The following is a 13,215-nucleotide window of genomic DNA, read 5'->3' on the forward strand; positions in this document are numbered from 1 at the left end:
AAAAGAAGGCAAACGCCCAAGGGGAAGACAGAAAGTTAGGTGGACAGATGAGATTAAGAACTTTATGGGTATAACGTGACAGCAGCAAGAACAGGACCGGCTTGATTGGCGGAACATGGGAGAGGCCTTTGATATGCAGTGGACGTAGTCAGGCAGATGGTGATGATGATTTCCAAGATCTCTTATCAGCAGTAAAACGACGACATTTACCACTTGCGAGAGAAATACATGACTATTTAATTCACCCATGTTACATGCAAGCCTACACACCTGACCGAAACGACATTGTACGGGCAAGTCGTTCGCATTTCGCATTTTCGCACGACAATAGCGTAATCGCCGTTTGCCTTGCGCGCAAAAGCCTATCCGTTCCTGCGCCACACATACTGAAACCCTTTTTTTCCCCATTCTTTCGTGCCGTTAAGCAACTGCCTGTTGTGAGTGGTTAAATGTTCTAGTGTAGTTACACGACAGCATTGCGCTCTCAATGTTTGATGATTTCTCAGACACTGGTCCCTCACCACCTGCCTCCTGTACCTCACCATTTTACCAGAAATTTTCCCGGTATCGCATGCAAGCAATGAATAGCAGCGACTGTTAGCTCTGAGAGTGTAGTACATTTGTTACGTCAGCAAAGTTGTATACTTTTTGCAGCTGGTTCCCACTTTCAATTATTCAGGTTTCATGCAATTCCAATTTGTGCGCGCTGTTTCGCCAATCAAAATGACGTAGTTCCGTCTGCAGCGCCTTTTTAATCAGCATTTATTTTGCATTTGCAGCTAGGGCTCAAGGGCTACTGGCCATCATTTAGGTGGGGACCTGGTACCTAAACCGCTCCACTCAATAAAGTTATGTATCGCTCTCCAATTTAATTAGCACCTCAACGGCCTTCCTTCGTTTCTCAATGATGGCAGTCTATCTTTCCTGGTATTCCTGTTGATTCAGAAGCCCATCACAATTTTCTGACATCACCACTTGAACTGCCGTTTCAATGTTTATAACTTGAGCGCCTTTCAATAAATGTGTAAAGTAAATAGCATTGTTAGCTCGAAATACGTGCCTAGGCTTCAATTTACCTATGCTTGAATCCCTCGATTGCAATCTTTTGGCCTGACGTTTCTGAAAACGACTCTCGAAAAGACCGGCGAGACTCCGCATTCTTCCTATTCTCTTTTGGTACGTTGTGCGCTACTCACGGTGAGTGCCGGGATGAAGTGGACCACTTCGACGTTCCGGGACGTCATGAGGAGCTTCAGCTTGAGGAAGTAGACGCTGCACAGAATATGGAACAGCGCATCACCCACAATATTTGTGCCATCTCTGTCTTAGAATGAGGTGTATATTTTAATACGCCTAACCATTCCCCACATCTTTGATTAATCTGTACAATGAGTAGAGCATATACTCCAGGTGCGATGAGTTTTCTAGTTGACACTTTTCAAAATTATAAGTCACATTCCTAGTGGTGCGGTTGAACTGAGGCAACAATTATCCCGTTTGATATTTCGAATAATTTGTGGCGGTAGCAAAGTTACCATGAGTGAAATCGACATTACGTAGAAGGAGGTAATATTTAACGAAAAGAAAACTAGAGAGGTTGCGTGGAATGCGCTTCTCTAGACTGCTTTTGCTCACAGCGGTACGGTGCAATCTTGAATATTCAGGATAAACGGCAGCGCACGGCACTGGGTAGGGAAAAAGGCAAAATTGCACGTGAAATTTCAAGAGCAGCAGAAATTTTGGAAAGGAGGGAAGACTGTATTAGCTGCCCATCGGTTGCTCTATCTTCAAAAGAGCGGAAGTTTTTAGGTATTAACACGTGATGTGGTTTTGTTTTTGGTGCTTTTTCGGGTTTTTTATCTTGTATCCTTTCGCTTTTGCTTTGTGAATTAATGGCGGCTTCTGGGTTTAGTTGCTGTTGGGATTGTCTATTGAACTTGCTCTGCCAGATGCTACACGCATGCGCAACAAGATGCTATTTAAGCAACTGTGGTGGTCAATAAAGATCAGTTGCAGTTCAGCGCTGGTGTCGTCCGTTTTTCGTGCTTTGCGTATCTGTCTTAACCCGGCGTGCGCTGCCGTTTATCGTGAATGTGACCAACCAACAAGCCCACAAGTATATTTTAAGCTTGAAGAGTGAACTTGTCGGCTAGTTGGGTGAGCATCTCGCAAGGCGAGAGACACGGACGGAAATGGCACACTTGCAGCCACACGTAGCGATGTGGAGAAGTGATCAGACCTGTACTATACGTGTTACTACACGCACATAACGTTGTCCTATGCACGGATGTGCGCTTTGCACTACGAGCAGGAGTCTAACTTCTAACGCAGAGTCATTCCAATGCTTGAAAATACTACGAAAAAAAGATGGCGAAGCTTGCACTGGCTTGGAACAGCCAAGCTGAACGATTCTGAAGTCTAATCTCGGTGCTTCTAAGTTGTTGCAAAACTTTAGCTAGGTGATGGTAGGATGCTTCTAGGTTCTTTCTAGGTTCCTCCTGGTGCCTGGTATCAGAAAAGGCGTCACGTAGCACTTGTAGTCCGACCATAGGCTCGACACAGCTACGCACAGAGCTCATCGCAGAGAGGTTCAATTTCAACCACAGACGGTTACAGACATTACACGGATGTACAAACTCTAGACAAAGAAACTGGCGCTGAAGCCGAGCGTTCGCACCTCCCATAGGTCTACGAGCACGTCGTCGTTCGCGTAAGCCTCTAATCGCTTCGGGGTCTTCTCGCAACCGCCGTTGCCTTTCCCGTTCTCTGGCATTCTCTCGTCATACGTACTCAGGGTTTTCGGCTCACCGTCGTCGCTTCGCCGTCATTTCTTGGGCAACCCGTGCCAGATCCGCTCGTCGCCGACGCTGCCGTTATCTGTCGGCAGCGCGCCGCGTACTCCTCGGTAAGCGGCGTCTTTCTTAGCAATGCGAGGTTTGCTCGGCCTTCCGATGGCTGCGTCTAGCGCACTGCCGCCCGCGCACAAGCCAGGGCTCGGAAGCTCTCAAGTTCTAGGAATTGCTACAAAGAGCAAAAAAATCAACGGCGGCGTGTTTCAGCTTCCAGCACCGGGAGTGGATCTACTGACCTCCGCATTAGGACGTACATGGGGCCGCTTTTCTCGCTATTGCACTTTTATGTAGGGGCGCCCTTGTCGGGGCCTATCTTTAATTGAAAATATTCGTGAAGCAACCGAAGACTACTTTGTATAATACTACACCTAAATAAAACAAACTGCTATTTATACTAAGTGGTACTGCCTTTCCAGGTACTGTGTCACCAATCTTTTGTAACCGTTTTTGTTCCCGCTGACTCGTAGTCGTGAGCAGCTTAATGAGATCATTAACTTCAGTTCAAAATATACGGTGGCAGAGGCGACGTAACGGCAGGTAACGGTTCCTGGCGCGCTCGGATTAATCTCACGCTGTTTCGTTTCACTGTAAATATTTAGTGCCACTATCGGCCGACACACAAGGTTTCGTTTTGTTTGTTTTGACTAGTTAAACGCTTTTGCGAAGTGCATTCAGCTGACTTTCGGGGAACTAGGGGATCATTGAAGCGTTCACGGGATGAACACTCGTTTTAAGGCCGAGTATTTACGGACCGGTGAGTATAAATACTCATTGCTTCTGTTTTTTACCACTGACTTTGTGTCGGTGGCACACTGAGGCGACGCAATGCAGTATTAAATTTTCCAGCGTGTGATGGCCATCGAGAAAACATCAGTTCTTTGCGGCGTGGCTTCACGTGGGCGGGAGTTGCTGAGTCAACAAAACTGCATTCCGGAACAAAACTGCTAGCTGGCCTAGTTGGAACTAATTCATTGTAGTACTTGCGCGAAAACAAACGGGGACGAAGAAAGGAGACACACGGACTAGCGCAATCTAACAACTGATTTATTTTTGAAAAAAACGTTTGCTTAAAAGCCCAACGTGATCTGCGCGCTTCCGCCTAGTACGCATATGGCCATGCACTGTAAAGAATGTGGGTGCACACCTCAGCCTGGAGGCACTGGCATTCTGTTCAAACACCGGAACAAGACTGCGAGGGAAATAGTTGAGGCGCTTTGGATTGACAGACTAAAAGACAAGTGCATCAGCCATCCATCTGTTGCTTTATTAGATAAGGAGATTTCGCTGCTGTCCGCGTATCTTTAATGACGTTCCCTCTTCATTTTGTCGATGTAGGTGCCTTTCATGGTTTCTTTTTGGTGTGTGTGTTTGTGTGTGTGGACGCGATGGTCTCGGGAACTGTGGTCTAGTGATTGTTATATGCGCGGATGGTGTGTGCTCTCTGGCGGAAGCGCGCAGATCACGTTGGGCTTTTAAGCAAACGTTTTTTTTTTCAAAAATAAATCAGTTGTTAGATTGCGCTAGTCCGTGTGTCTCCTTTCTTCGTCCCCGTTTGTTTTCGAGCAAGTACTAGAAGGCATTCCGGAAGTTTATTGCTTGGTAACAGAGCAGGCCACTGAGATAAAAGGGGGCAAATACATTACGAAGGCCTCGCATGTATCGTCGTAACTATACCATATATCAGTGAAAAAAACACATACGAGCTATAGTGTGCATCAAGTCGCATTTGAGAAGCAATATCTCATTCCTCGAGTAGGTTATTTTTACACATTTAGTGAAACAAAAGTTTCACATATTTTAAGTGCACTTTCGGATTAGTGCGATAAAGAAACCGGTATTTCAATCAATAATATTGTCGCAACGAGGAAAGAACAGGATACAGGACCACGGTGCGACAAGGAAAACAAGGCCTGTATTGACAGATCAAAAGAGCAGACGCTTCAACCAGGGTTGCCAATGGTGGCTACTTTTCGCCAAATTGGCGAATTTGAGAGGCCCGTGGCGACTTAAAATTATGAATGGCGACATGGCGAATTTTTGGCGATTTTCGGCTTAGGTCTCTGCTGAGTTATGCATCCTAAGCTCAGTGTCTTCCCAACGAATGAGCGGCAATATTCTCTGTATTTTTCTTGGTTTTCGACCTACGAGTAGAATGTGCACATTACGCGTCATTGCGTATGTCCGTCCTGTAACTCGTGTGTATCTTCTCCTCAATTCATCTAGATGCAGGAGGTACTGGAACGTCTCCCAGCGACATACTAGCAAAATGTAAGTCAGCGGACTGCATTGCAAACCACGAGGGGGCAGTGTTTGACGATAAGTTTATGGCTTTAGGTGTTTTAAGCTTCTCTAAAGTTTCGCTTCTGAAAGGGCTAGACGACGGGTTGGCCGCGTGTTCCGACCATTTGTTCCGCCAAAGTTCCAACTGTTCTGTATAGCTTGACGACTTAATTATTGTTGCAATACCCCCAATTCAGCTCGTAAAGACAGTTTTGGAATAGCGAAGAGATGCGGATACGTGGCTATTTCTGCAATAAAAATTTTTTATTGAGGCACTTTCCACTGTTCTCGGTGAACGTGTGCGATGAAAACAATTGGTATATAACATTTTACATTGTCTACCTGTTCATTAATAACGCATCGGATTGACGCGTGTAGATATAAGTGACTATAAAAAAGGGTCGGTGGCGTCCGGTATCATATTAGTTCACACTGAAAAGGTGTAAGACTCACTAATGATCGGTTACTGTACGAATTCTGTCGTGTTACCTTCAATAAACCTTTTAATCCATTTAATTTGTATAAGGGTACGTAAAGCTGTCTACAAGAAACGCTTTCACGGTTTTCGCCCAAGGTTTACCACACTTTTACCATTGAAACGAGCGGACAGGAATTGAAGGATATCATGAGCGTTTCATTCATTCAACCTTGCGCCACCACGCACATATCTTGCGTCTAGTCGGAGAAGCAGCACCATGCACTCCCATGGTGAAGCGGGCGATACCACTGGCATTGAGAAACGTCAATATAATTTAAGGGTCTTGGATCGTACTGTATTCTACTGGGGCTATACGTGAGTGGAAATTTTTATTACTAGGTGTGCCGTACACATCTAGAATGGCGACTTTTTTGGCGAAATTTGTAAAAAAATGGCGACTTTTGGCGATTTTTTGCTCGTCATTTGGCGACATTTACTCGAGAGTCAGTGGCAACCCTGGCTTCAACGTCGTCTTTCTCAGAGAGAGACAGTGGTTGCTGCTCGTGCTCCTCACTTCGTTGTCTTCTGTCAATCTTCCGGCTTTTAGTCGTCACAATATTGTTGCTTTCTTCCCATAACATCCAGGGCTAACTGCCAAGGAAACATCTGTACACAATGGGCAAGGCACCAGCTACATGACACGCATTGTAAAGAAGCTACTCCAAGTGCTACAACATGCGTTATAACTATTTTGTGACCGTGGGAAAATTGGCCACATTTTGAATGCTTCAGAGTTATTTTTATTATGAGTAATATGATAGATACAGTGAAATAATATATATCAGTATAAAGGCATCAATACGCTTTGCACAAAATGGTGCAGCTGTGTTTCCTCCGTGAAGTCCAGGATGAACCTATGATGCGCACCGTATATCGACTGCTTTAACTCAGGCGGCCTAGTGTTCTGAAATCCCGCAGGTGGCTTCGACGAGCCGCTTGTAGCCCTCGGAATGGCCATAAAAAGTGGTTCAGTTCGGCTTGCCGCAGCTTCTTCGGTGCCCCCGCCCCCTTCGCGCGGACTGAAGGCGTCATGGCCGCATTCATCTTCGTAGCGATACCGGTACTTGTCGAGTGAGTCCACTCAGGAGGTCATGGCCACGCGGAGGTATCTGAGCTTTCTTTGTGAATGTCCTGTGCCAGAGGGTGGCAGCAGGAGCAGACGTAAGTGGTACGCACCTATGCTTGTCCAATGTAAACTGAACTTAAGCTTACGAATGTTTCCAACCGACGATGCAAAAAACAATTAGAATGCAGTACACTTCCTATATGGGTGCTTCATTGAATTATTTCATGTTGGCGGACTAAAAGCGATCTACCTTACAACGCACAAGATCGATATCACGAACTGCACATTCCGGAAAATTCCGATTTCCAGAAAATTGAATTCCTAACCCGCGTTTTCATGATCGCGTGATGGCCCTTTCTTTGGGCCGTTCTAGAGGCTGAGAACGCTGGAAAGAATACGAAAGACGCCATGCATATTCAGCCCGACAACAAAGTTCGGAGGAAGGCCGCTTCTTATAATGAAACTGAACGCTTGCATTAGAATGAAGAATTGCGTAATGCCAAAAAAAAGAAATAAACAAACCAGCAGGTCCACGCGAAACTTCGCTCGCCCCTATTCAACCGATAGGGGAAGGGCTCCTGATATTTCAGTCATAACAGCTAACACCACTGCACCCAAACTTTTTCCTTGATATTCCGGAACTAGGTCTTTCAAGATCTGGACACCTAAAGATGTTACTCAGTTCATGGCTTACCCTTCTTCCGCCATGAGCCCGTATGACTTAGAGAATGACTGCGTGATGTCGTAGATGGTCTCCCTGCATGTGGAGCAAAACACAACGGTCATTCATTCATTGTTGTGATCTCAAGTTTTCAGACACGAAATGTTCAACCTACTAAAAGAAAGCGCTTATTGTCTGCCATAGTGTTATTCGGTTATTCTTTTCCGCCGATGTTAAAGCACTACAGTTTCTTGGCGTAGGCAAAAACATTTTATAGTGACGAGGAGTTCGGTCTACATATAAACATCTGAGTGTGTATATGCGTATATCTGCATATATACAATAGTGGGTGAGCCTCAGTAGCCCCTACACGTAGCAAGACGAATCAGCTCCAAAGCCAGCGAAACTTATGGCAACTAAAATTGTATTGCAAAGTGTCAGATATAACATCTGCGTGACATTCTCTGCATCTTCAAGTTACGATAGGTGCTTCGCGCTCTGAAAAAAAGACACATATTCAATGATGGATAAAGTATCAAAGAAACACGGGAACAAGTTCAGCGGTTTAGCAGCTCACTAAACTTACCGAAATATTGTGTTTCCACGACAGGAAATTCCCAAAAGTTTACATTTACGTGTTTTTTAACAACTCCTGAATAAGCTCTCATTCTACCTGCGGAACTTTATGTTGAATTTTTTTTCCTTACCAATGGCAGCTGCCTAGCAACGAGCTGACGAGAGGGAAAGAATCTGCTGACTTCCACAGCAGATAGATTGAAAAAGAGAACTTTCCTGTGCCTCAGAAACACCGCCAGTGGCATCGGCACGACGTTGCTCCTCCCAGTGAGTGAGTAACATCTTTCTCAGTCGAGGGGGTGAGGGTAAAGGAGCCTAAGCCACGTAGGCTGCCGGGCTGTGTTCTTCGATGACGTCTTCAGCTCGTCCCAGGACCCGTGTCTGGATGTCTCTGTCGTTGCTGGAGAGAAGGGCCTCCCATTGTGCATCCGTCAGGGGTGAGCGACTGAGGTCGGCGGGCGGAGGATCGTCCGGGCAGCCCCAGAGGATGTGGTTCAGCGAGGAAACGCCGCCGCAAAAGCAGCAGCGTGGACTGATGACACCTGGGTGGATGTACGAAAGCACTAGGGGGCACGGAAAAGTGCGGCTCTGTAGGCGTCGCCAGGCGATCTCGGACCGCTTGGGAAGACTGCAGTGAGGGGGTGATAGGCGTATCGATCGAGGCGATAGTTCTGGGTGTTGTCGTGGTAGGTGACCAGGGGCTCCGGCATCGGGGTGTCCGAGTATGACGGGCCCACCGCTCGGTCGACGAATCTTCGAGCGTGTTGGTGAGCTGTCTCGTTGCCGGGGTGACTCGAGTGGGCGGGGACCCAGATCAGTTCAACGTGGCGCTGCTCATTTAGCAGCAGTAGCGGACGGAGGAGTCGTAGGGTGGCAGGCGAGACGAGACTTCGCGCGACATTGGAGATGGCTTGTTTGGAGTCGCTGAGTGTGACGCCAGCGTCGGCCGAGGTCGCGCCTCGACGGCGTAGGGTGTTCGAACGGTGCCGGCCGTCATGGCCAGCCCAGTAGGTGCTGAGGAGGGCGACACGGAAACGACTACGAAGGCGTCCCTGGGTGAGCCGTATCGAGCTGCATCACTAGACGACTGCCGGGTGGTCGGCGTACTTCGCGTGAGGCATAGCCGCACGGGCTTGGCGGTGAGCGTCGTGGTGGCCCGCGAGCATATTCTTGGGTAGCGGCTTGATGGTGAAGGCCACTCGAACAGCATGAGGTAGTGAGACCAGATCCGGTGTATGAGAGGAGGTGTCATGGCCGATGGAGGAAAGGATGTCGCGACCGGCCGGCGAACGGTAAAGGCGTTGCACCTAAGCGGAGCGGTGAGCTTCAATCAACCCGTCGAGGGGGTTCTGTACACCAAAGCTGAGAAGACGATCTGTGGACGCGTTGGAGGGATAGCCGAGGGCAGTCTTGTATGCCCGGCGGATGAGAACGTGAATTTTGTCGCGTTCCGATTTGAGGAGACGAGTATAACGAAGGCCGTACGTAAGGCGGGAAACAACGAAAGCGTTGACAATGCGGAGCAGGTCGTGTTCTCGCATGCCTTCACGCCGCGCACGGACACGGGCGAGCATACGCGCGGTCTGCTGCACTAAGAGCGAGACCTTGTCGATGGTGTGTGTGTTATGGTGTGTCGATGGTGTGTGTGACGGTTGGACTGCAGTATCAGCCCGAGCACGCGGAGATTGGAAATGACTGGGACGGGAGTGGAGTTGGCGTGAACCGTGATGGTGGGTTGAGGAGACTTATAGCGACGCCGGTCGAGAGGTCGCATGAGAAGCAGGGCCGATTTGGCCGCCGAGCAAGTGAGACCTGCGGCGTGCACGTGGGACGTGACGACGTCGGTTGCGCGTTGCAGCCTCTGCTCGATGTGGCCGTCAGAGCCCGACGTGAACCATAGAGCGATGTCGTCCGCGTACAGGGTGTGTTTGAGAACGGGGATATGGTCCAGTTTGCCAGGAAACGAGCAGAGGACAAGGTTGAACAGAAAAGGCGACTATACGGCACCCTGAGGGGTGCGACGAGGGCCAAGCTCATACGTGGGAGACTGGAGGTCTCCTATGATGATTTCAGCCGTGCGGGCCATGAGGAACGCGCGAATGTAGTTGCAGGTGCGAGTGCCGGGGTTCAGGGCATCAAGTTCAGCAAGGATAGCCGAATGGGAGACAAAGTCAAACGCCTTGTGAAGGACGAGGCTAAGGAGAGCCTCAGTGTCTGAAAATATGGGTGGGTCGAGGAGGTCGTGGTGGAGTTGCAAGAGGGCATCTTGTGTGGAAAGATGGGGGCGGAAAGCATGTTATGGGGAACGAGATGGTTAGCGTCTGTGTGCGTTTGCAAGCGAGCGAGAATGACAAGTTCTAGAAGCTTGCCGACGCACGAAGTCAGTGAGATTCTCGATTATGAGTTTCTTGCCCTGCTTTGGAATGGAAGCCACGCGAGCGTGTTTCCATGACTGAGGGAGGTTGCCGGAGCGCCAGCACTCGTTGAGGAAGGAAGTGAGGGTAGCGACCGAAAGAGCGTCGAGATTTCGGAGCAGCTTGTGGAGATGCGATCTGGACCGGGGGCGGAAGTGGTGCGCAGCTTAAGTATAACCGCGTAGACCTCCGCTTCCGTGGTATCGGCGTCTAGTTCTACGTTAGGGGCGCCAGAGTACGACGCGAGAGGGTGAAAAGGTGTGCCAGGAGGTAGAAGCTGGAAGTATTTGGCGGCAAGGTCTGCCATCAGCGACGAAGTGTCACCGGGGTAGGCCCGGATCACTCGTTCTAATTGTTGCCGAGCGACTGACTTGGCGGATGCAGGGTCGAGGAGGTGGCGGAGGAGATGCCAGGTTTTCTTGCAGCCCAACTGACTGGACAGCCCCGAGCAAAGCTGTTCCCACTGTTGGCGGGTGAGCACGGTGGTGTGTTGCTCGATCGTACGATCAAGATGTGCGATGCGGTGGCGTAAGCGACGGTTGTGACGTTGCTTACGCCAACGGTTGGTTAGCCCGTGCGAGCGGCCCACAGGTGGTCTAGGCGGCAGTCGACTGCCGGATGGTCCTCCGTGGTGGGGATCGAGGCGGTGACCGCTTCGAGGTCCGCTAGCAGCTGGTCGGTCCACGTCGAGAGGTCCTCGATATTGGAGGCGGCGGAGTGCAGCCGGCGTTCTCGGAACGCGTCCCAATCTGTATGGCGGGCCGTGTGGGGGCATGACTTGCACGGGGAGGTGCGGACTTGAATGGTGAGAACATAGTGGTCACTGCCGAGGGACTGATGCGTGTTGAACCAGCGCGCGTCGCGCACGCTGCGGCAGAAGCTGAGGTCTGGGGTGGTGTCGCGGCATACGCTGTTGCCGATGCGCGTTGGTTGCGTGGGGTCGGTGAGCAGGGAAAGGTTGAGGTCTTGAGCGAGCTCCCACAGCCTCCTTCTGGGCCCATCGGCCTTGGGGTAACCCCAGTCAAGATGCTTGACGTTGAAGTCGCCGAGAAGGGGGGCTTTCGCTGCTCTCGCTGCAGCGGGACGGAGCAGGGCGAGGAGCGACGCATTTTCAGTGGCGCGCGGGGAGTTGTAGACGCTGAGAAGAAAGAGAGAGGCCTGTTCACGGCGTTGAGGTAGTATCTCGAGAAAGACGTGGTGGACTTCAGGGAAGGCTAGATCAGCTCGATTGACGCCGAGCGTCCGCCGAATGAGGACGGCCGTGACGGGATGGGGCAGAGGATGGTGAGCTGCTTGGTTGTAGGCGACGAAACCTGAGAGGGATACGTCGGCGTGACTTTCCTGTACCACGATTATATCAGGGGCGGCCGAGGGGTCTAGTTGTTGAAAGTGGAGAAAGAGGTGGTTACGCTTTGGACGAAAACCACGGCAGTTCCACTGCCAAACGGTGACGACGGATCGGTCAGCCATTATGAGCAGCGGAAGGTGACGCCTCGGCCGGTATTTGCCAGGGTCGGGCGGCGGAGGGGGAGGTGATGCGGGCATGGAGAGGTGGCTTGGCTCGGATTCTTTCAAGCATGGCAGATTGCAGGGTATCGACTGTTGCTTGGAGAGATTGTAAGGACGAGGCGGGAGGATAGGCGCCGAATACTGTGCGCAGGGAGTTTAGAGTTTCGTGTTGCGCAGTGAGAAGTTGGTGGACGGAGTTGAAGCGGCTATCCAACCGTTTTTCAAGATCCACCAGGGCCATCTTGATGGCTACCTGTACCTCTTCAGAAAGGTGGAGAGACTGAAGGGGGGTGCTGGGTCTGCGGCGCTTGCTAGTGCATCCTTTGGGGGTCTGAATGTCCATGTCTGAGGAAGAGTCAATGGGCGAGGGCAGAAAGGGTGGCTGGGTGATAGCTGTTCCCAGCTTTTCTTCAAGAGCTTGCAGTTTCGCTTGGAGGGTATCAATCTTGGTCTTCTGAGACGAAATATTGTAAAGTTCACACCGTTACGTGCTGCCTAATCGGGTGTGCGGGCCTATCAATAGCGATGACAGGACGGCGCGCACTATACAATTCCTAATGCTTGGACAACGCGCTCCGCTGTTCGTGATTCATTTGACACCGATAGTATAGCTTGATAAATAGTAGGAAAAATCGGCGAATGTGTCAAGGAAGAGGACAAAGAGAACTCTTTCCCACCATTCTTTAGGCCCCTTTGGCTAGCTATGGCTATTCGTTACCGCGCTGTAACAAGATTGACTATCTTAAGGTGAAAGCCTTAAGAAAGCCTTAAGATACGCGAAAGCTGACCATCGGAGTCCCGCGTCGGCAGCGTCGCCCGGCACTTAGCGGAGCGTGAAGTAGCTATTTTCTCAAGTGCCAACACTTTATACAATGCTGCTGTCCTCGCTCACTTCGGTTGGCGCGACACCAGCTGTATGTGATTAAACAACAGGTTACTGCTACTGGCATAAACTGACATAAATCAGGAGCGGATTTTCGTGTCCCCAGGTGCCAGCAACCGTCTCTAAAACACAAGTGATGCAAAAAATCATCACATGATGACGTGATCTTATGACGTCATCATGACATCACCGACCAGCAAATTTTGCGACGTCTTAATGTATTGTCGCATGATGACGTCATCACATGACATCGTCACTTTGCATTGCCTCGGTGATCGGTGGGCCGATCACGGAGACAATGCAAAAGCAGGTGATGTGTACAAAACTTTCAATGCCTCCGATCCTCTTGGCAGTGCAAAACCACGTTACGTCCAGAAAGCAATCGGAGGGGGTCGAGGAAGGAACAATACATCGACTGAAGAGAAAGAACAAGATGGCTTTCGCCTTCGAGTCATCATAGGCAAAGGCATAAGCGACCCTATGAATCTTTTAGATG

At 49.8% G+C, this 13,215-nt stretch overlaps 1 protein-coding gene across 1 annotated transcript in view; it reads right to left on the reverse strand.

Moving 5' to 3' along the window:
• Window positions 1-8,158, reverse strand: part of LOC125758361 (uncharacterized) — an 80,987-nt gene extending 72,829 nt beyond the window's left edge. The window contains exons 1-3 of the mRNA XM_049415439.1: window positions 8,136-8,158; window positions 7,371-7,433; window positions 1,197-1,320 (exon numbers count right to left, since the gene is read on the reverse strand). Of these exons, the coding sequence (XP_049271396.1) occupies window positions 1,197-1,320; window positions 7,371-7,433; window positions 8,136-8,158 (210 nt within the window). The remainder of the gene's footprint in view (window positions 1-1,196; window positions 1,321-7,370; window positions 7,434-8,135) is intronic.
• Between the last annotated feature and the right edge of the window lie 5,057 nt (window positions 8,159-13,215).

The sequence above is a fragment of the Rhipicephalus sanguineus genome, chromosome 4 (genome assembly GCF_013339695.2).
Source record: "Rhipicephalus sanguineus isolate Rsan-2018 chromosome 4, BIME_Rsan_1.4, whole genome shotgun sequence".
Classification (NCBI taxonomy): domain Eukaryota; kingdom Metazoa; phylum Arthropoda; class Arachnida; order Ixodida; family Ixodidae; genus Rhipicephalus; species Rhipicephalus sanguineus.